Here is a 23,456-nt window from a genome sequence, read left to right on the forward strand (position 1 = left end):
CAGGGTGAATGATCTTGGCATAATTATCCCAAGTTGGCATACCTATTCAACAGTTGACATTTCTGGGCTCCTTTTGAGAGTTGTGTTTCCCTTGGAAATGTATTCTGAAGAAATCACTAGAATTGGAATCCCCTCATTTTCAATGTAAAACTCTGGTCAGTACCTGTAAGCTTTGCCCAAAGTCCCAGAGGGAGAGCCAAGTCCTTCTCAAATTGTAGTATTTTTAATCTTTAAAATACCCCAGAATGCAAGCAAGGCAGTTTAGTCCACACATCAAGCTGCAAGGTGGGACGGACTGCCTCTCCCAACAATATTTTGCAATAATTAACAGCATTAAAAAAAAAATGCTAGAGCCATGCTTTTAATCTTCCTTTCTTATCAATATTACCAAAAACATCAGTCAGATCCTGTGGGGGAACGAGGAGGAGGGGAAGTAGAAAACAAATGATTTCACATTTCCCTTTTCCCTACTCTGGCAAAAAAGAAATTCGACACCAGCACCAGGAAGATAAAACCATAAACATTCTTTTTTTTTTTTTATTAAGAAAGCATGCAAAAAACAACAACAACAACAACTTGTGAGCCCATACACCCCCCCTTCCCAGCCTGCGCCAATGCAAAGCATTATGGGTGGTATGAAGGACTCACCAAACCATAAACATGGGGGTTGAAGAGAGAAAGGCAGGGATGGGTGGATGGATACCAGAGAATTGCTCCTTCCGTCCCTCTCCCCTACGCTCTCCTCTATTTCCTCTTTTGGCAGTGAGCTCCTGTAGTTCTGCACACGTCACCCAAGACGACAACAATGACTCAACTTTCAAGGCTGGCAATGCTGGATCGACAAGAAAAAGGACTATTCTCTCCCTTTCAGGGAGGGGAGGGGAAACTGAGGCCCAAAGAGAGTTGGGTTTGTCCTGTGCCATTTAGCGAGGCTGGTTTTAGCGGAGAGGGGGGCTAAAGGCCCCGAAGGCCTGACGGCCCATCTCCAGCCCAAGCCCTAAACTTCAGTGACTGGCTGCCCGCCAGAGTTCTCGTTTTCAGAAGACACAGATGAACTATACACAGGAGACATTTCCATGTCTGATTTAGTCTACCCTGGCAAATCTTGTGTGGATCTGGGTAGAAGAGGGGTTGAGAAACGTGATGATTTGTAAGAGAGGAGATCTTAGGAAGAACAGATGGGACGCTGTGTGTAGGAGGCACCCTGACTGGAAGGATAAGGAAGACACGCCTCAGATGGGGGACACTGGGCTAAGGCGTGTCACCACCCTGGAAGAGGAATTCTCCTTTCCCCAGTGGGAAATCTTACGCCATACTTCAACCCCACAAACTGCCCTCCAACACGACAGGGGGTTCAAGCTACTCACACCCCCACGTCTTACTAAGAACTTCAAAGAAATAAAGTGCTGTTTAGTTAACTGCCCTTTTTTGCCCCCCCGACTTCAGCCTCACTTCAACAAACTCTCAGTATAGAACCCTTTACGAAGAAAGGAAGGGGAGGATGAGGGGAAAAGCAAGAGAGCGGAAAGCATGGGTAAATAAAAGGACAGGGAAAAAACCAGAAATCACAGAGAAAATGGCCTTGTCCATTTCGCACATTTTGTCCTACAGCTTTAACAAAGTGACCATTCAGTAAAGTAAAAACGGAAATAAAACTGTTCTTCCTTCTCAGAACTAGAATTCAACAATTAATATCCAATATATGCTAAGTACTTTGCAGCCATAAACCATGGCCACTCCTTGATAAAGGAGATAAGTTTCCCCTGTACCTTTTTTTGGGGGGAGGGGGCAGGGGGGGGTCCTTCTTTGGCCCTCATGAAGCTCTTTGTATTCAGTTATTTATTACCCTCTCCCAAGTTCCTTCATCCTTCAAAAAACCTGATTGCAAAAGCTTCAGCCCCAGTGATCTGGATTCCAAGAGAAGCATTTGCCTACATAGGTAAATAACTGAAATATTCCCTGTGCATGTCTACACCACTTCCCCTTTCCTCTCTCACCCTCCTGCCACCCGTACTGTAGGTTTGGTTCTGCTTTGATCCATGGGAAACAGATTCCAGTCTTGCCCGAGGACATGGTGAGACTAAAAGGAATCATGGGTTACTCTTCTTTCTTGAGAATCCCAGAAAACGGGAGAAGAAAATTTGATGGGCGGAAGAGCTGGGCAGACAACCGAAAGAGGATGAAATAATATTTGCCAAATGAGATAAGGGGATGAAAGGAAAACTGGTAAATGCAAATAAAAGCCAGTTAATTTCCAGAGAACATGATGTTTAAAAAGCCAGAATGGTTCAATAGAAACCCTCTCCAAAAAGCTGACCCTATGCTGAAGGGTTGTCCTCATTTTCACCAGAGACGCAGCACATCCGTGCTAAGTTGCTTCAGTCGTGTCCAACTCTGTGACCCTATAGACTGTAGCCCACCAGGCTCCTCTGTCCATGCGATTCTCCAGGCAAGAATACTGGAGTGGGTTGCCATGCCCTCCTCCAGGGGATCTTCCCAGCCCAGGGATGGAACTCACGTCTCCTGCCTTGGCAGGCGGGTTCTTTACCACCTTGTGCCACCTGGGAAGCCCTGAAGAGAAGGAGAGTTCTGGCTAGGACTGACTCTATGTCCTATAGAGAACAGGCCAGGAATAAGTCAATGGCAGTTTATTTGACAAGAGTGGCAGAGACCCAATTTCTGACTGTTTTATATTTCATCACCCCTCTACAGCGTTCTACTCTACCCAACCCAGACCTCTTATTCCACTAGGATTTTATCTCCACCACCATCACTCTTACCCTTGATGGGGAATGAGGACCAGCAGAAGTAGGATTGGAGATATAAAGGGACAAGGAAGAGCTCAGAGGACAAAATTAGCACCATTAAGTAAAACCTGCAAATTCATGGCTGCCAAGCAGCATTTTAAATCCCTTCTACTTAATAATGTGGCCTCTTCAGCCCTGGATTGAACTGATATCCACGGAAAACAACATAGGGCTGAAAGGTGGGATTAGCACTGAATTGCCCAAAGAGAAAGGTAAATCAAAATTTGAGACCTTTCACTGTGGCTCTCATGGCTTCACCTTCCAGCCAGGTGACTTTAAATTAGCAAGAGGTGGACATGGACAATGGTGTGGGGACAGGAAACTGGAGACAGCATATAACCAATAATAATAATAATAATATAATAAGAATAATAATAAAAGAATAGGGGAAAAAACTAGAAGGAAGAGGAAGAATGAGGCAGGAAAGAGGGGGTTATCTTCGGCAGCATCTTGCGGTGGCTTCTCTGGCAGAGAAAGAAAAAAAAAGGATATATATCTATATACAGGCAAGGGCGGAAGAGTGGGCGGGGGCTGGGCTTCCCCCACTGCCCTATGTCACCACCCAACCCTGGGCTGATGGCCGGGCTCTCAAATGCACTAGGTAATCAAGTCCCAATCGAAGTCATCTGGGATCTCCTCACTGGCCCCAGGAGGTGGGACTGGTGGCCGAGGGACCATGTGGTGTGCTGTGGAAAGAGAAAAGGAGATTAAGAGGAGAGGGCATGGAGGCCATTCTGTCCATCTCGATGGACGGTGATCAACCCCAAGCACCCCCAGGGGGAAGGTTTGGGGAAACTACCATCCTTATCAGCCCAGAGTTATTTTTGCTGCCAGCTACCACTTCAGTGAGGTCCCAGGAAAGAAACTAGAGTAAACTGCGCCATATGACAATGTAACAGCAGTAAAATGTAACAGCCATTAAAAATTATACTTATGGGGAATGCCCTGGTTGTCCAGGGGTTAGGACTCCTTGTTTTCACTGCCTAGGGCCCGGGGTTCAATCCCTGGTCAGGGAACTAAGATCCCACAAGCCACGTAGAGTAGTCAAAAAAAAAAAATTATATTTTCAAAGATCATATAATAACATCAAAAACATACAGAAATAGCAATACTACTATTTGAAATAGCAATACAGAGATTTGTATATAAGAAGGAATACATGGACAAAGACCCCCTAAATTGAAAACACTGTGGTTAGGCAGGATGATAACAGTGGTTTTTCTAAAATGCATTTAAAGGTGAAGGATCTGTTCATTTTGCACTATTCATGACAATTTAGGGTATCCACGCCTACTCACACCAACAGAGATAGTTCAGTCCCAGACCCCTGATACTAGAGGTCAGGTGACATGGGCACAAAGCAGGTACATGTATATAACATGTTCATTTCATTTGTCTGAGTGCATCTTCCATCCAGATTCCGAAGTGAAGCATATATGTTCTACTTGTCTATCTTTTGTTTATAATCATGCTTCTACTTTCTGTCATCATGGTAGGCACGGGCTAATTTTAAAGCTCGTTGATCTTCTCTTGTCTCCCATGACATACACCTCCCAACAGGTGGCCCACCCTCAGTCTCAGGAACCAGGAGGGCTCACCCGCTCTGGCAGGTGCAGGCAAAAGGGCTGATAATGCAGGCTCAGAGCCACAGGAAAGCCAAACAAACTCGCTGGTGCTTAAAACAAGTCTCCTGGCTCTTACCTGGGCGACTGTATCCTGCTGAGTCCTGGGTGGGGAGTGGGTACATTGGTGATGGGCCAGGGTAGAGATGGGGGGCTTGAGGGTGCACATAAGAGTTCACTGCTGTGAAAGCAAGACAAGAGTTAAGTGAGTGGGACCCCTGTACTCAAGGAAGCAGAGTCTGATAGAGAGGGTGACATACTCCCCATCACCTTCAGCTCTTCTCCCTTACCCGCTCTGTTCTGTAGCTCCTGTGGGCATCAGTGCTTTCTGTAGAAGCTCTCAGTCCTAGTCACTTAGGGTACAAAGGCAAAGGCACCCAATACTAGCCCCTGCAATATTACAGCTATCAGCAGGGTGATAAACACAGAACCTTCATCACTGACTCTCCCTCACTTCACTGGTTTGCCGATCATGACCCTATGTGATACGATCCAGGGAGGAGTTTCCTGAGACACAGATTTAGAACAGGGACTTTCTCTTCCCTTTTCCTAAGTAACCCTGACCTCCCAGATCAAGATCTAAAAGGAAAACTTCCCTTGGAATCCAGTGGCTAAGAATTCACGTGTCAATGCAGGGAACACGGGTTCGATCCCTTCTCCGGGAAGATCCCACAAGCCACGGGGCAACTATGCCCATGTGCCACAGCTACTGAAGCCTGTGAGTCCTAGAGCCTGCACTCCACATCAGCAGAAGCCACCACAGTGAGAAGCCCACCCACCTGTACTTGAAAGCAGCGCCCACTCACTGCAACTAGAGAAAACTCTGTGCGCAGCAACCAAGACTCAGAGCAACCAAAAAGAAAAAAAAAAAACCTAAAAGGAGATACAGTCTATTTCTTTGGCCTTTGGATCAGTGCCCATAAGCTGATGTTTCTCAGTTCTCTTCCACCCTTCTCATCCCCCTTCCTTCACATCATCCAGTCTCCACCTCCTTGGCAACTGGCTTCGTGTGGTACCTTGGTTCATGGCTGGCTCCTGCTTGCCACTGGTGAGAGTACAGGAGTCCGCGATGCGGGAGGGGGCGGGTGGCCGGTGGGAGCCTCCCTGGGGGGGCACATGACCAGTCTGAGTGAGGAAGTGATTGAGGGAGTCACACAGATTGGCAATGTGATGCTGGTCCAGGCTCCAGTTCTTCTGCTCTGCCTGCCGCAGGCTCTCCATCAGCTCTGCCAGTAAAGAAGCAAGAAATGCTAACTCCTGCTATTTTTGCAATGAATGGTGAGATTTCAAATTTTAATTTTTGCTTTCTGAATTTATCTATTGCTTGACAGGCATTATGAAAAATAAACTGTGTAGTCCATTAAAAAAAAAAGAAATGCTAACCTTGCCAGAGCCCCAACATCCCTAGTGGTTCTATACCTAAGTCACTGCTCCAGTCACACTGTCAATCAACACCACTGATTATACGTGTTACCAAGGAAATGGCAACCCACTCTGGTATTCTTACCTGGAAAACCCCAAGGATAGAGGAGTCTGGTAAGATCTACAGTCCATATGGTTGCAAAGAGTCAGACACAACTTGGCAACTAAACAACAACCCCCAATAATTGACATCTACATTTTCAAACTCTCATTCTATTTCTTCCTTACCAAACTCATATAATTTCCATATTACTGGTGAATAAAAGTTTCAAAGTAACTGAGTGAATTAGCCGTGGTCATATTGTCAGTCACGAATTTTCCTGGGAAGAATACTGGAGTGGCTTGCCATTTCCTATTTCCTCCTCCAGGGGATCTTCACAACCCAGGAATCGAACCCCATGTCCCCTGCATCTCCTGCATTGGTAGGTAGATTCTTTACCAGGTGCCACCTGGGAAGCCCCCATACTGTCAATAAATGGTGGCAAAACTATAAAATGGTGATCCAGGGCTTCTGAATAAAGAGTCCTCCTTCTCCCAAAGATAAAACTGAGTAGAATAAACCACTGTCATTTTGAATAAAGGCAAAAATTAATCAAGATAAAAATCTGGCTTAAAATTCAACATTCAAAAAACAAAGATCATGGCATCTGGTCCCATCACTTCATGGCAAATAGATGGGGAAACAATGGAAACAGTGACAGGCTTTATTTTCTTGGGCTCCAAAATCACTGCAGATGGTAACTGCAGCCATGAAATTAAAAGACGCTTGGTCCTTGGAAGAAAAGCCATGACCAACCTAGACAGCATACTAAAAAGCTGAGATATTACTTTGCTGACAAAGGTCCGTCTAGTCAAAGCTATGGTTTTTCCAGTAGTCATGTATGGATGTAAGAATTAGTCCATAAAGAAAGCTGAGTACTGAAGAATTGATGGTTTAGAACTGTGGTGTTGGAGAAGACTCTTGAGAGTCTCTTGGACTGCAAGGGGATCAAATCAGTCAGTCCTAAAGAAAATCAGTCCTGAATATTCATTGGAAGGACTGATGCTGACGTTGAAATTTCAATACTTTGGCCACCTGATGCAAAGAACTGACTCATTGGAAAAGACCCTGATGCTGGGAAAGACTGAAGGCAGGAGGATGAGATGGTTGGAGGCATCACCGACTGGACAGACATAAGTTTGAGGCAGGGAAGCTGCTGTGCTGCAGTCCATGGGGTCGCAAAGAGTGGAACACAACTGAGAGACTGAACTAAAGATTAACTTGAAGAAGGTATCAATATTCTCCACCTGTGTAACATGAAATCCTCCATCCTCAAGCTTTACTTGGGGAAGGAAATGGCAACCCACTCCAGTATTCTTGCCTGGAAAATTACATGAACAGAAGAGCCTGGCGGGCTATAGTCCAAGTGGTCACAAAGAGTCGGACATGACCAAGCACACAAGCTTCACTTAACCATCCCCTCTGGTTCCAGTTTCCATTGGGTTTTTCCACTTACATCCCTCAACACCCACCCACCCACCCACCCCCACCACCAGGCACCACCGGTTCTTCCGTTCTATTTGTTTTTTCTTATTTCAGGCACCATCACTCAGTCACCAACCTGAGAACTGTGACTGCTCAATGCTGGACCAGTTGAGCCGGTTCACCATCTTAAAGCTTTCCTTTAAGGAATCGATATTGGAGCACCAGTCTGGAGGAAAGGCTGTGAAGAGGAAGGGGATGGGGGAATAAGACAGAGTGAGGGGTGATGAGACAGCCACCAGCTGACAGCAGTCTGAGTTATGAATGCAAGATTCTTGCATCTACAAGATGCAAGTTACATTACCAAGATAACTTTGGACTTTCCCTCCCTGGAGATTTAGGACAAACCGAGCTATTGATGCTGTAATTACAAACAGCCCAGCTCACAGACAAGAGAATAAGTAAAACAATCCAAATTTGTCTAAAAATTCTCTTAATATAGAGCTCCAATTTGCAACTTCTGTTGCCCACAGGAGCTCTGGGGGGAGAGTAAGGCTAAAAGAGCCACTATTGGGACTTTCCTGGTAGTCCAGAGGTTAAGACTGCCCTTCCAATGCAGGGCCGGGCAGGTTTGATTCCTCCTGGGGGAACGAAGATCCCAAATACCAGTAGGCACGGAAACAAATAAATAAAAGACCCGCTGTTAATTTCCTAACCAATCCCCTCTCCTTCCAGAGTCAGAACAGGAAGGTCAGCTGGCAGTCCTTCCGGGGCTCCGCGTACCTCGCTTACTCACCAAAGCCAGTGCTGTTGATGGGTGCCTGGCCTTGTGCCTGTTGCTGTGGCGGCGGCTGCTGGGCGGGGTGGGAATGGGGGTGGTGCTGATGGGCGTGGTAGCCTCCGTGCTGCAGCGGGGGCGGGTGCATGGCCATCACCGGGGGTGGCCCGTAGCCCTCGGATCCCGTTGGCTTACCCCCGGGTGGGGTACAGCCGTCGGGGCTGGGGGTGTGCAATGGCGGCGCACCCCCGACAGCAGAGGTGCCCTGGGCGGGTGCCTGCGGCTGTGACTGCGGGGGCGGCGGCTGCGGCTGCGGCGGCTGCTGCTGCTGCTGATACACGTAGTAGTTGTTGGAGGGCGGCAGGTCCCCCAGGAGAGACGAGAAGCCTGCGGGGGGGGGTGGGTCAGGCAAAGTGGGTCAGGATTTCCACGGGGTTGAGACCCAGAAAAGGCAGCCGACGAAGGGTAAGGACAATCTGGACAGCAGGGTCCCCTCCAGCCCTGGTCCCCTCCAGCCCCTGGGCAGGTATAACTGACAGACAGACAAGGGTCTTGACAGCAGGACAACTACTGGAATTTTAGCCAAATGTCAACATGCACCTTTTTATGCTATTTTTCAAGGATATTGATGTAGGAATCATAGTTTCCAAAGACATCAGACATCAGATAGAGTTCCAAACATGTGCTGTGCTTAGTCGGTCAGTCGTGTCTGACACTTTGCGACCCCCTGGACTGCAGCCCGCCAGGCTCCTCTGTCCATGAGGATTCTCCAGGCAAGAATACTGGAGTGGGTTGCCATTTCCTTTTCCAGGGGATCTTCCCAACCCAGGGATTGAACCCAAGTCTCCTGCTCAGCAGACAGTTTCTTTACCACTGAGCCATCTAGAAAGCCCCAAAATTAAAATTTAAAATTTTAATTAAAAAAATTTTTTTTAATTAAGTTGTTCTCACAAACACAGAGATTCTTAAAAAAAAGAAACTGCTGTCCCCTAGTGGCCATCCTCATAATGACTTGAAGCAGCCATTAAATCACAGCCCTTGGTTCTAGAAGGGGGATTCCTCCAGCTCACTTACTGCAGCTAAGGAGCCAGCCCACTGCCTCTTGAGACAGCTGTCCTTCAGTACTAAGTCAGAAGAGATCTGACTCCAGACAGTTCTGGCTCATGACCCACTTTCTTCCCTGACCAGTGATCGCCCTCTCCTCGTGTTACACGTAGGAAAAAGGGAGAGAAGAGAATGTCACCATCTGTTCAAAAATACAAGGACAGGGACTTCCCTGGTGGTCCATGGGCTAAGACTCCCCGCTCCCAGTGCAGGGGACCTGGGTTCAGTGCCTGGTCAGGGAACTAGATCCCACATGCCACAAGAGCTTACATGCCACAACTAAGACCTGGTACAGCCAAATAAATATTAAAAAAAAGAAAATACAAGGACATCCCAGCTCCCCTCCCCAGCCCAGACTCACCATGCTGAGACGAGGAGGACTTCTCCAGCATGGACTTGTAGAGGTTGCGGAAGGACCAGCTTAGATCCTGAAAATTGATCTCCGAGTAGGAGAATTTGAAGTCATGGTTGGTGTTGTACAGGGGAGGGGGCCCCTCGGTGCTCTCTCGACCTGGACCTGCCGCTGCCACCGCTCCGCTGTCCACAGACCCTGTGCCCTAGAGGAAGAGGCAAGAAAGACTTGGTCCATGTCCTATGTGAGGGACCCATACGACACTTTAGTGGACACCAAGCTCTCTTGCCTATCCTTTTCATCCTCTCCCATCCTTTCAATGAATGAGCATCATTTTTCTCCTTTTCTCATTCCTATCTTGATATAGTCTCTTGCCCTTCCCCTGTGTTGCATCCATGCTCGTCTTTCCTTTCTCAGAAACTTTTTTGATCCCTTTCTTGTCTTCTCACCATTTTTATTTTTCTGATCTTTCTTAAAACGTTGTTTCTCTCTGCCTTTTGCTCTCTCCCTCTCTCTGCTTCTTTCTTTTGCTTTCTCCTTCTTTCCCAATTTATCTGCCTGCTATAGCACAGACAATCAATACATAATTTTGAACTGACAGACATATCAATCTATTCAATCACCCACCCATCCACCCGTCCATCCATCCCTTATGCCTCCTGCCACCTCCACCTCCTACCTGGCTATAGCTGGCAATCGATGTGGGGCTCTGAAGTGGTATCTGAGGGTTCCCCTCAGGAGGCAGTGAGGCTTCTCCACTCCCTGGAACCCCTCCCCGTGGACTCTTGCTGGCCTCCTGTTCTGGTGAATCCTGAGACAGCTGAGGGTTGTGAAAAAAGAGCAGTCTATAAGCAGATGCTAAACCTCCCCACATGATTCATGGTTCCATCCTTGCTGGTGTCTGACCTTTGCCCCATGTTTAGGAAATGACTGGGAGATGCGGGAGGAGCAGCGGGCTCAGAAATGGCATCTCATTGAGGTAGAGACTTACATCATCATCTGGAGGGTGTCGTCTCTTCCGGGAGATGTCAGGGCAAGTATCAATTGTCCAATAAGAACCCTAGAAGAACCCATCGCCAGAGAGAAAAAAAAAATCATTATATATGGAAATACCGCCCACTGGAAAAGTAGACATTTGAGAGGATTTTCATATAAAATTGGGCTTCCCTGGCTTCATATAAAATAGGCCCTACCATAAAATGATAACAAATCCACCTGCAATGCAGGAGGCATAGTTTTGATCCCCAAGTTGGCAAGATCTCCTGGAGAAGGGAATGGCTACCCATTCCAGTATTCTTGCCTGGAGAACTCCATAGACAGAGAAACTTGGTGTGCTTGCAAAGAGTCCATGGGGTCACAAAGAGTCAGACACGACTGAGCGACTATCACTTCTTCATATAAGATAAGAGCTATATTAAGAAAAATGACTGGCAATTCACATAGAATCCTGAGAGTAACAGCTATTTTTGAGTACTAAATCTGTACTAAATCACAGAGTATGTCAGAGGTACCCACTGTGGTCCAAACACAGGTCTCGGTCATAATGAAGATGCAGAACACAGCATCCACCTCAAAGAGCTGCAAATGCCCAAACCAACCTACCCCTTCCATGTGATCTAAGGCAAAACTCTCTGAGACTTTAGCATCCATGGCTGTCCAACAAAGAGGATGATCTATCACTTCTCCCCTTCGAAGATAAAAACCACGAGATTTTTCTATAGAAAAATGCCTCCAAAGCTTATTTTACATCTAGAAAGAGCCCGATACACCAAAAGAGGGCATCGAAGTCAATTTTTTCATAAATATTTCTATTAAGAAAAAATTTCACAGCTTTCCTTAGTCATTCATTCTTGTGAGGACCCATAAGTTTGATAACCAAGCTCTTCCTCTGAGAGAAAAATAAAGCTGCTTCTCTAATTAATACGATTTCCTCTTCTGGGTAATTAAAACAGCCACAGGACTCTGAGCTGTCAACTACTCTCCTTTCCTTCCTGGTCCTCCCCTCTCCAATTACAGCTGAATCTCACCTTTCCAGGGTCATCCCGTGGTCTGGGCACCTTCCGGAAACACTTGTTGAGAGAAAGATTGTGCCGAATTGAATTCTGAGGAAGCACAGAAGCAAGTTAGATTTGAGTATCATGCAAAGCAGGAAATTTTCCAATAGTTCACAAAAGGACACAAAGGGAAATAACACACGCTAAAGTGCAAGTGTCAGGGTAAACTGAGCACCTCATAACCATACTGATGGAGGAAATCGCCTATCAGATAGCAAGAGCAATGAGATAAGAAAAAGCAAGTAAATTGATGAGAGATTAACTGCTGTAAATTTGACTACCTGGTGCTTCTAGAGAGCTGATTATATATAGTTTTTTCAATCTTTCCACCCAAATCACACCCAACTGATGACGGTATATAAATGCCTCAAAATCACATTTGCACAAACCTAAGTGCCCATCCACAGATGAATGGATAAAGAAGATGTGGCATATAGATATACGGCATATACATATATACACATATACACACAATGGAATACTGCTCAGCCATTAAAAAGAGTGAAATTTTGCCATTTGCAGCAATATGGACCGATTTGGAGGGCATTATGCTTAGTGAAATAAGTCAGACAGAGAAAGACAAACATTACATGATATCATTTACCCATGCTATCTAAAAAATAGAACAAACTAGTAAATACAACAAAAAAGAAGCAGACTAACAGATATAGAGAACAAACCATTGGTTACCAGTGAGGAGAGCGAAGGAAGTAGAGGCAATACACGGGTAGGGGATTAAGAGGTACAAACTATTATATATAAAATCGGCTGCAAGGATATATTGTATTGATACGATATGGAGAATAAATACAGATTTTATATTAACTATAAATTAAAGTATAACCTTTAAAACTGTGAATCACTATACTGTACACCTTAACTTAATAATATTGTATAGCAACTATACGTCAATTAAAAAAGAATCACATCTGCTCAGCTCCTTAATTAATTCTATCAACAGTGAAAGAACATTTTAAAACTAATGATGTGGGAATTCCAGAGGTCCAGGGGTTAGGACTCCGAGCTTTCACTGCCAAGGGCACAGGTTCGATCTCTAGCTGAGGAACTGAGATCACACAAGCCACAGTGGCACAGCCATGAAAAAAAATACAAAACTGATGATGTAATGATGTAAATGATAACAAAATATAAATTATAAGTGAAACTAGGTACAATTCACCTTTTTGTCTTCTCAAGAGCCCAGGGAATGGTCACATTTGGAGGAAAGAAATATTGTTGCATACATGCCTTGGGTGAAGTTGGTGGGGGCTGTGGCAGCTAGCAGGAACATATTTATAAGGGAAAAACTGAATGCTTTCAACAGTCTCCAGCTCATCATCTGGCTTGTATGTGAGCTGATGATTTACAGAGTGACACAGCTACACTAAATCCCAGTTTCTACTCAACAACTGGCAAGTGAGTGATTGCTCCCAAGGACTGAGAACATCAGCCTTCCTTCTATGCGTGGAAGAGAAGGCCCCTTTTTCCTTCACCTCCAGCCAAACCACTTATCCTCTCCTTCCTTGCTTGGTGGATGAGCTGCTGGGGAAGGACCTAATTACATTATTTTTTTTTCCTTGGTACATAGTTTTTAAAAAAATAATGACTGTGTGCAATGGAGTTCTGCAAACCAGATGAGGTTTGATCTCTAGGTAGGATGGAGCGATGCCATGCCTTGCATGTGACTTCAACAGAGCAGAATGGCAATAAATATCTGTGAAATAAACCAAGGGACAAGAGGGTAGGATGAGGGACTTCCCTGGTGGCCCAGTGGCTAAGACTCTGTGCTCCCAATGCAGGGGGCCTGGGTTCAATCCCTGGTCAGGGAACTAGATGTTGCATACCATCACTAAGTGTTCACATGGCGCAACTAAGACCTGGCACAGCCAAATAAATAAACAATTTTTTTTTTCAAAGAGAGTATGGTGAGCATCAGCATCCTGCCATACCGTAACTATACTCAGAGGTTTGGTATCACTAGAATTTCCCAGATACACCTTATGAAAGTTGTTCAACTCTGGAAAAAAAAAAGTAAGGGATGGGAGATTTGAGATTTTTAAGTTCACACATCTCTGAGACAGCTCAGAGTGAAGTGGACCAGGTTACAGGAAGACACAAAAGTAGAGGAAAATGTTGTCAAGGCTAAGAACCATCTCAGGGCATAGAAGCTGTCCCACCTTCCAACCAATGCCTGCATTCTTGTAATAGGGGAAGTTGTCACAGATCCAGCGGTAAATCTCACTGAGGGTCATCTTCTTGGCTGGAGAGGAGTTGATGGCATAGGTGATGAGGGTGGCATAGCTGTACCGGGGTTTACCATCCTGGTGAACGGCAGCCTCGTCTTTACTCAGGGTGGCGTTCGGATCTGTGGGGGAGCCTGGTGGACATTTGCGGCTCCCACCAGGAGGCCCAGCCTGAGAGGCGCTTCCCAGCTTTTCGATGGTGGCCCGGAGGGTCAGCTGGGGGAGCCAGTCTATGGAGGTGAGGCTGCTCTCTAGGTCAGAAGCCATGGTATTTTTGGATTCTGCAGAGAAGAGGAAAATAAAATAGACAAGTGTTACCTGTGGTCACTTGTGGCAAGTAATACCAAATCTTAGGGCTTTAGGGGAAGGAGAGTTTCTTCTCACTCTAATTCCTATAGAAGACTCCACTCATGAGATAACCAGGTTCCCAGAACCCTCAAATGCATACGTCAATCACCTGCCAGATGACAGACTGGCACTTATCCTGCAACTTCGCATGGAACATGGCAGAGGCCTCTTGCTTCATGCAGGACGAAAAGGGAGATCAAACCACCCAGCAAGTCGAGCTGTTCCTCAATTCTCCTTTCTTAAAGCCCTACAACATAGTATTTTAAAGCTTCGTGGAGGGCTTTGCTGGTGGTCCAGTGGTTAAGAATCGGCTTTGCAATGCAAGGGAGACCGGTTCGATCCCTGATCTGGGAAGATCCCACAGGCAGCAGAGCAACTAAGCCCATGCGCCACAACTATTAAGCCTGCACTCTGGAACCCTGGAGTCACAACAACTGCGCACACAGGCTGCAATTACTGACGCTAGAGCCAGTGCTCGGCAGCTCGTGCACCGAAACTAGAGAAAGCCTGAGTGCAGAAACGAAGACCCAGCACAGTCAAAAAATAAAATAAATAAATCTTAAAAAAACAAAAACACCTGTGTCGAATCGATTTCTTAAAAAACCACTTAGACAGCAGGTAAAACCTGCCAAAGTCTATTCTCCAATTATGTGTCACATGTTATATTTACATTCAACATCCACAGAGAGACAGCACGAGCAAACGTGTAAAGAAAAACAATCAGAGTAAACACAAGTATACCCTAAAGAAGCACGCATCAACACTTCCAAAGGTATTTCACATTAGTTCCATCCCCAGTGCTCGCCCTTGGATCCCACATCCATGTGCCTAATACGAGGAGTATTAGGTACGTAAGTGTGACAACCAGCCAAACAGGGATGGCACACAGACAGCAGCCCGTGACCAGAAACCACAAGGAGATACACGGCATACGTTACCCACGGGGCACAGACTCACAACACAGAGGGCAGGAGCCGGAGCACGGCTGCCCTCGCACCTTTAAAGCACCGCCCCCTCGCGAGTTCCCGCCCACAGACGGCGACACCAGGAAGAAGTCACTGCAGAGGCCCTCCGGCCCTCCCACCGCTCGGCCTGCCTGGCTGCACTGAGCCAGGGAGACACCCAGCTGTGCGCGCACCGGTAACAATCAGATAGGCAGCTAAAAATAGCCATTCTGGGGCTCAGGGTTGGCTCCCCTTCTGCCGCCTCCTCCTCCTCTCTCTTGCCTTCCCGGCCAGGCACGCACGCTCGCGGCACCTCCATGCAAACTCCTGGCGCTGCCAACCCTCCCACGCCGGCTGTCTGCACACCCTGCCGCCACCCACGCGGCCTGGGCACTCTCTCAGACGGAGGGGTGCAGCCAGAGTGACGTCTGGGTGGGGGAAGGTGAAGGACAGTAGGTGAGATTTGCATTGCAGGGGCTGGAAAGAGTGGCATGATCCACGTGGTAGCCATTGGCACTCCCCTAGGGTGGAAGCCAGCACCACCCCACCCCACTCCACCACCACCCCGACTCTGTCCCACCCCCCTTCCCCTACCCCCTCACCCCCCTACCCCATTCCTTTACCCCTCCCAACCCCGCCCAGACACACAAACATACATTAATTGTGCCTGCATGCTCAATCGCTAAGTCGTGTCTGACTCTTTGCGACCCCATGGACTGTATAGCCCACCAGGGTCCTCTGTCCATGGGATTTTCCTGGCAAGAATACTGGAGTGGGTTGCCATTTCCTCCACCAGGGAACCTCCCGACGCAGGGATCCAACCGCCTCTCCTGCACTGGCAGGCAGATGCTTTACCACTGAGCCACCAGGGAAGCCCTCCAGGGAAGCGCCCTGCCCCTCCCCACCCCGCCACCCCACCCCCAATCCATGATTGCTGCCGAACCACCTTGTGCCTGCACTGTTGGCCAGGTTCCAGCTAGGGTTTCTTCCTCCGACCCCTGCTGAAGGGGTAATCACTCTTGAGGAGCCAAGGCTAACAAGTCTCAGAATCCTGGACAGAAAACACATTGGGTGTGTAATGCCTAAATCCACTCACATAATGTGCACCAGCATTACATACAACTACACGCAAATCCACACACTGTAGTTAGAAGCTCAGTTGCAGGCATGGGCCCAGTCTCCTGCCTCCATCTCTGGGCTCACTCTCCTAGTTCTTAACTCCTCTGGCCTGGAGACTTTCTCCCAAGGGTCAGCAAGCTCACTCATCCCCTAATCTCTCAGTTCCCCACCCACACAGTCTCTGCATGCGTGTGCACGTTCTGGAGCTCCTCACCAGCAACACATCAACTCCGCCCACTCTGTACTCAAGGAAACACCTTAGTGCCTCGGGGGCCTGGGCAGCGTGAGACCCAACAGCAACCCAGGTTGGTTTTATAAATAGCATCGCAAAGGGGATTCCCCTTTATGCTGAGCTCCTTTCCCCACCATCCTTTCCCATCCCACCACCACCATTTTGCCCTAAAACCGTGGAAACCTGGAGACTAACAGGGACACTGAATCATTCCAGGAAGCCTCAGCTCCTGGCAATTTACTAAGGCAGAGCAGAGCAGCTACTGGGGTAACGTGCATTCCGCAGCCATCTGGTTCTGGAGCTACGTTAGCCCAGCTGAATGGGAACACGGCAATGAGCAGGTTCACAATGACCAGGGTTCTCCTGGGTTTCTAAGGAAATTTTACCCTATTATCTCCTGCTAAAGATCCTGGGAAGTTTCACTTTAAGAACATAGCAGGGGCTTCCCTGGAAGCACAGTGGATAAGAGTCTGCCTGCCACCACTGGGGACACAGGTTCCATCCCTGATCTGTGAACAGATTCCACATGCCACGGAGCAGCTGGGTCCATGAACCACAACTACTGAGCCCTCATTCTAGAGCCTGTGAGCCTCAACGACAGCAGCCAGCGCTCCGCAACAGGAGGGGCCACTGCAGGGTGAGGCCGGTAGCCCAGAGTAGCCTCCACTCAGTGCAACTGGAGAGAAAGCCCACGCAAAGCACTGAAGACCCTGCCCAGCCAGAAATAAAAATAATAAAAGAAGGAAAGAACACAGAAGTCTTCAGGGGACATTTCATTTGCAACCCTCCCAACACTGGATAGGGAGAGACAGGAGAATACAATCAAAGCAGTTTACAGAACCCACTTGGCAGGTGCCAATCACTGTGAATTCCATAAACGGAAGTGCCCTCAGCCTTTTGCTGGTTCTGTGCCCTTCCCTAGCATTTCCCCAGCACCAGGTTAGGACACTGAGGTTAAATTTAACCTTTCGCCAGCACCCTCCCAGCCAGCCCTCCAGCTACCGCCCCAGCACTCAAAATATCTTCCAATCTTACCAGCTACAAGCCACTTACAGCAAAAGATCCTGATTTCTCAGCACCATTCTCCCTAAACCCATCCCACTTCCTTGCCCCCAGCACTTCCCCATTCTTGAAGGGCAGCCCAGCGTGTAGAACCTCAGAGAATGAGGTTCCCTGGTTCTATTATGAACCTTGACACCTACACGCTGAGTCTCCCTAAACACCCCTTGCCTCCCTGAAGCCTTCCTGCCTCAGTTTCCTTCTTCAATAAAAGGATGCCATCACAAACACTGTCAAAGCTTCATTCCTAGAGGGACATGAATGAAGCTTAAAGAGCTGGTGGCTGCCACACATTCCACATTCCCCCAAAATAATGGCACCAGGCTAGTGTTCGGGGCTATTATTAGAAAGGTACATAAAAGGTACTTCCATTTCTCAGTCCAACCAACCCAGTTACCCAGACCTCTCTCTCCAGGTGGGCCTTGTGCCACAGGGCTGGGGCAGAACCTGAGTCAGGCTACATTCTTCTCTGCAAGCTGGAAGACTGAAAGGAAATACCCATAGAAACTGGGAAAGGCAGCCAAAGGGCAGGCTCCATCACATCCATGGAACGTCTAATGAAGACTTCACTACTGGGAGAAAGAGAAAAACAGAAAGACATTCTGGTGGAGGGGAAGACTGATCCCAGGTGAGACGTGTAAGACCCCAGATAACAGGCACAGTTTTCTCCCCATTTTCTCCGAAAGGCCAGTAATTGTTCTCTGTACAGTGCCAAGGTCAGGCATTAAGGAATGATAACTTCCTGCTCTGTACCTAATGCAGAAACTAACAGAGCAGTGGCTAAGTTTGCCACCTTGCTGATTACCAGCCCGGATGTCTGGGTTTCAGTCCTGGCACCACAGCCTACCTACTGGCTGTGCAACCTCAGGCAAGTTACTTAACCTGTGTTGTAGTTTCTTCACTGGAAAATGGAGATGATAACTTGTATATACATAGGGTTGTTGGGAGGATTACCTTGAGTTAAAATTTTTAAAGCACTTAGTGAGTGTTATATACGTGTAGCAATGACTATTTTTGAATGAGAAAAAAAAAAGAGAATAATAGACATTGAAAATTAGAAAAATGGACAGACCATACAGGTAGGCCTGGAAGAAGTAGCAAACCTACAATGAGTTCACAATAGTTTTCAGGATGTCAGAATCTCAAACTTTCCTTTGCGGTGAGTGTCACTCCACTAAGGACTGACCGGGGCCACGACTAGTAAATTCCCAAGTATAAAGAAATGGGGGAATATCATCTCTTATTTTCCACAGGGGACTAGGTCGAGTCATAAGATGTGATCTGGAAAATAGCACCAAGTCATAGTTAATCCAACCCAATAGCTGTCTGCCCCTAACTGATTCCACGGAGGCGAGGAGAATCAGGGAGACTCAGTCCCAGCACAGCCGCTTAGGCTGTGTGGCAGTGGGTCATCTGGACGTGCTCTGGTCCCGGTGGCTCTGGGCCATTCAACAAGTAGCCCTCCAGCATCTGGTAAAGTGCTTTCTGGGAAATAGGCTGCTGTTCTCCAGAGCCAGCTCTTTTCAAACAAAAATGGGGAAGGGAGTTCTAGAGTAAACAGCCGAGGATCCTCATGCTTATTAGACCAGAGATGTCAGAGCTGACGCTCTCTATCAGCCCTAGCAGAAGTGGTCCCAGCCAGAGATCGGGCTGCAGCCACTCACGAGGGCTCCCATTGGCTGGGGCAGGCCAACCCTGTCCTCCCAGCTGGGCATCATTACCAGCATTCTCCTCACTTCTCTGCACTGGCGCACCTGTTTTAAGCGGCCTACCAGAAACACACAATTCTAGGTAATTGGAGCCTAGTCTGAAAAGCACACACAGACTTGGCCTTGGTGCATGATGGGGACAGAGCCACATCCATGTGAAGTAAGAAACAGACGCACGTTATTTTACAGCGCAGCCCCACAAACCCAGATTACAGCCCTCTCATGGACCACAACCAACAGGTAGCTTCCAGGACACAGTGAATGTACTTAGAGATTCAGGCAGTTCACCCAATGGCCAAAGGAGGAAACATAAAAACCCAAATAGGATGAAGCATCCCGAGACTTCCCTGGTGGTCCCATGGCTAAGACTTTGTGCTCTCTACACAGAGGGCCTGGGTTGAATCCCTGGTCTGGGAACTAGATCCCACATGCTGCAACTAAGCCCCAGAGCAGCCAAATAAATATATAAAAATGAGAGAGAGAGAAAGAAAGAAAGATGAAGCCTCTCACTTGGATTCGCTGTGGGGTCTAATGCTCCTTACAGAAGACAAAGTATTTCCTAGCGGTGAGGCAGGAACACAGGCACCTAGCTGGGGACCCCAGGTTGACAGGCAGAGCGCTACTAAACCCACAGCCCAGGCTCCGCCAGAAGGATGTCCTGGCACCTTTTTCTTGCCTTTTCTGAAGATCCTGGGCTTTGATGGTTCTTGCTATTTTCCTATGAAAGATAACATACATTCAAGGTTCCAGACACCCAGAACTTGCACACGAAACAGGAAGAGATAGGATGAAGCTATCAGGTGATTTTCTGAAAAGAAATTCCTCGGGGGTCAAATCTTCCTGGCAGTCAGCTTATTTCCATTGAAGACTGGAAGTAGGCTGAGCATCACCCCTCCCCTCCTCCTCTCCAGGGTCTGCCTTTTCCTGAGGAACTGTCAGCAAAGGACAGGAGCAGTGTCGGGCACTGGGACAGCGGGGGCCGGCCAGCATTAGGGACAAACTTCAACCCAGGATCTGGCATTCCCTGCAGACTTTTTTCTTGCCTTGGGACATGGGATCTCCATTTTCCCTGTGGATGTTATACTTCCAGCCCGGAGTGGAGATGTCATGAGGGGAGGCTGGGAAGCACAGTGAGTGGAGACAGACCACTTTTCTTATAAAGGGAGCAGTAATCACCATGGGCTGGAGAGAACAGCTCTGCTGCTGCTGCTGCAGCTGCTAAGTCACTTCAGTCGTGTCCAACTCTGTGCGACCCCATAGACAGCAGCCCACCAGGCTCCACCACCCCTGGGATTCTCCAGGCAAGAACACTGGAGTGGGTTGCCATTTCCTTCTCCAATGCATGAAAGTGAAAAGTGAAAGTGAAGTCATTCAGTCATGTCCGACTCTTCTCGACCCCATGGACTGCAGCCTACCAGGCTCCTCTGTCCATGGGATTTTCCAGGCAAGAGTACTGGAGTGGGTTGCCATTGCCTTCTCCGGAGAACAGCTCTGGTGGACATTAAATGACCTAGGGTTACAGGTAAGAAAATGTAATACCAATGGAAGCCCCAGACAAGGCCAGGCCACAAGATGCCACCATGACTTCAGTGAGAGCCCATTCTTGGTGTGACAAGGCCCAAGGATAGAGGGTGGTGTGGCAGTCCGGTTGGGGTGTGTCTCATCATGACACTGTACGGATGGAGTGCTAGAGATGCAGAGGTTTTCTGATGTCCCTTGCCCTGGGCATGAAAACAAACATTTTCCTAGGGACCTCCAATGAACCCCATCCCATCAGTCCCCCCAACACTAAGAAAGCCATTTCTCATAGCCTCTGCAGCAAGATGAGGGTTTGAATCCAATAGCTTCGGAACACATTTCCCAGAAGAGTCTCTGAGTTGTTGCTCTACCATCCCAGTAACGAAACCCATCTCAAGAGGCACCATCTCAGGCCCCCTACACCCACTAGTGTCTAAAGAAGACAGAAGATGAAAGAAAGCACTAACCTGCCTCCACGTCAGCCGCAGCAGAGGGCGGGGACCACCTGGTACTGGAGTCTGGGGTTGGAGGGACCCCTCTCTTCAAAGGCAGATGCGGAGCCTCATCCTCAGTGGCTCTTCCCGTTCTTGGCTGAGCCTCCCAAGCTGGGGAGGAGAACTGGGTCCCCCGAGGATGAGGAGTGGAGGGAGGGCGAGGGGGAGAAGGAGGTCCCACCTGGGGAAGGTGGCACACCCCCCACACTCGGCCGGCGACCCTGGGGAGGAGGGGAGGAGCCTCGTCCAACCCGGAGTTGTCTCCTCCCCCTTGGGGGAGTCCCCCTCCCCCCCAAACTGAATCTGTCGGGAGTGGAGGGCTCTTTCTGTCGGCTGGAGATCGGAGCGGAGGGGCTCTGCCCTGTTCCACCGTCCGGGTACAGGGAAGTTGGGGGGACTTCTTCCCCTCTCCTGGAAGGCTGGAAGCCGAGTCGTCTTCTCTCCCTGGGGTGTCCTCTGCTTCTGAACGTGAGCAGTCCTCGCCCCCGTGAGCACGGGCTGGGCGGCAGGGTGCCTACTCCAGAGGCATACCCCGTTCTCTCCGGCCCCCAAAAGTCCAGAACTGAGGAGAGTGTGCTTGCAGGAGTGGAGGCACGCGGGGCTGCTCACTCGCTTCCTCGGTAAGGATCACCCCTCTACTTTGGAGGCTCCATTCCCGGGACGGTGCGGGGATCCTCCTCGCCTCTAGGAAGGAGAGACTCGCCCCCTAGCGGGGTCTCCTCGGTCCCTCGCCCGGGCGCGAAGGGTCTTTTCCCGTCCCCCTCCCGCCTCCGCTCCCGGGGCGCCTCCAAGGGTGGGGTTTGCTTGCTCCCCGCTCTCCCGGAGCTGGCCTGGGCAGCCGGGGCCGGGAGGCCGCGGCTCCTGACGCGCGTCCCTGCGGCGGCCGCGCCTCCTCTCGTCCCGTTCGCGTCCGCTCCGCTCCCGCCGGCGCGTGGGGCTCCCCGCGCCGCCGCCGCTCGGGCTCCGGCCAGTCCGGACTCCCCCGGGGAGCCAGGCGGCGGACGGAAGGTGTCAGGGCTCGGCCGGGGCTCGGGCTCGGCGCGGCTCCGCTGCAGGCCCCGGCTCCTCCCCGGCCTCCGCGCCGCGCTCGGCGCCCCTCCCCCGCCCCCGCCCGCCGGGCCGCCGCCACCGCCTCCCCGCGCGGGTTAAGGAGGAGCGGGCGGCGCAGAGCCTTGGGTGCGCTGCGCCCGGTGAGCCGCGCCGCCGCCCCCCGCGCCCCGACCTCCCGGGGGACCGACGCGCGCCGCCCGCGGCCCTGGGGACGCGCGCCCCCCACCCCGCGTTCCCCTCCGGTCGCCACTGGTTCCCTTGCAGCTCGCCATCCGCCAGAGACGACACCCACTGCTGTCTGTCGGGAGAGTCCCTCGTTTGCGCCGCAGGAACTGTCAATTTCAGTTCCACGCTAATTCTGCCATACTGATTTTTTTTTTTTTTTTTTTAGTTCATTGTTTTCCATATATAGATGAACATAGGTTTTCCCAGGAATGCCTTTGATAGGTTTCCTTTTTTCCCTGAATAGCTTTTAAAGGGGTATGGGATTGAGCCGAAGTTAGTATATTACACTGATACCATCCCAGAGTTCAGTAAATGCTTGTTGAACGACTGAATGTAAAAGGTGATCAATGACCGTGCAACCGAGAAAACTCTGGACCAAACATCAGAAAATTTAGGAGAATCTAAACTTGTGCAAGGCCAAGTTCTACGGCATCCAGGGCGGCGAAGAAGAGGTCCTTATACTCGCCTTACCCACCCAATAAGGCTCCTGCAAGAATCTAATGATCTCATTTATGTGGAAATGCTTTTTAAACCACTGTACATAAATGTGTAAAGAATACTGTTCAATTCACTTGGCAATTCTATAACATATCTTATCCGGGTCACAGTATAGAATGTTCTTATCCTCTGCCCTTAACAGAATAATCCCCACCCAAAGACAGAAAACACCACCAGATGACTACCTCCATTTTTCCTCTTGAACTCATGTTATGCTGCAAATTCTTCTGCAAATTCTTATGTGTTTCATCATCTGGCCTCTTGAACTTTTCTCAAACCACTCTACTTTCTGTTAAATAAGAAAACAATATTATCCATGAAATGTTTTAATTGCTCAAAAAATAAAAAGGCAGAATACTCAGGATTACAGCTTGATCACTACATTTCATATTTATATATTAAAGTTTTTTTCCTCT

The 23,456-nt window shown here is 48.8% G+C and overlaps 1 protein-coding gene across 1 annotated transcript; it reads right to left on the bottom strand.

Moving 5' to 3' along the window:
* Nucleotides 1–1,799: 1,799 nt before the first annotated feature.
* Nucleotides 1,800–22,351, bottom strand: FOXJ2 (forkhead box J2). The gene is made up of 11 exons (XM_070371022.1): nt 21,241–22,351; nt 13,779–14,125; nt 11,575–11,649; nt 10,539–10,607; nt 10,227–10,367; nt 9,557–9,752; nt 8,110–8,478; nt 7,453–7,554; nt 5,446–5,655; nt 4,509–4,610; nt 1,800–3,493 (listed from the first exon to the last, which is right to left on the bottom strand). Exons 2-11 carry the CDS (start codon nt 14,109–14,111, stop codon nt 3,405–3,407), a joined length of 1,686 nt encoding a protein of 561 aa, XP_070227123.1. The 5' UTR covers nt 14,112–14,125; nt 21,241–22,351; the 3' UTR covers nt 1,800–3,404.
* Between the last annotated feature and the right edge of the window lie 1,105 nt (nt 22,352–23,456).

The sequence above is a fragment of the Bos mutus genome, chromosome 5, assembly GCF_027580195.1.
Source record: "Bos mutus isolate GX-2022 chromosome 5, NWIPB_WYAK_1.1, whole genome shotgun sequence".
Lineage (NCBI taxonomy): Eukaryota > Metazoa > Chordata > Mammalia > Artiodactyla > Bovidae > Bos > Bos mutus.

Coding starts and splice junctions, on each gene's coding strand:
- FOXJ2 (XM_070371022.1), bottom strand. CDS start 14,111: ATGGCTTCTGACCTAGAGAGCAGCCTCACCTCCATAGACTGGCTCCCC. Junction 8,479..9,556: donor GTCCTCCTCGTCTCAGCATG/GTGAGTCTGGGC, acceptor CCCCCCCCGCAG/GCTTCTCGTCTCTCCTGGGG. Junction 7,555..8,109: donor CATCAACAGCACTGGCTTTG/GTGAGTAAGCGA, acceptor TCCTCTTCACAG/CCTTTCCTCCAGACTGGTGC.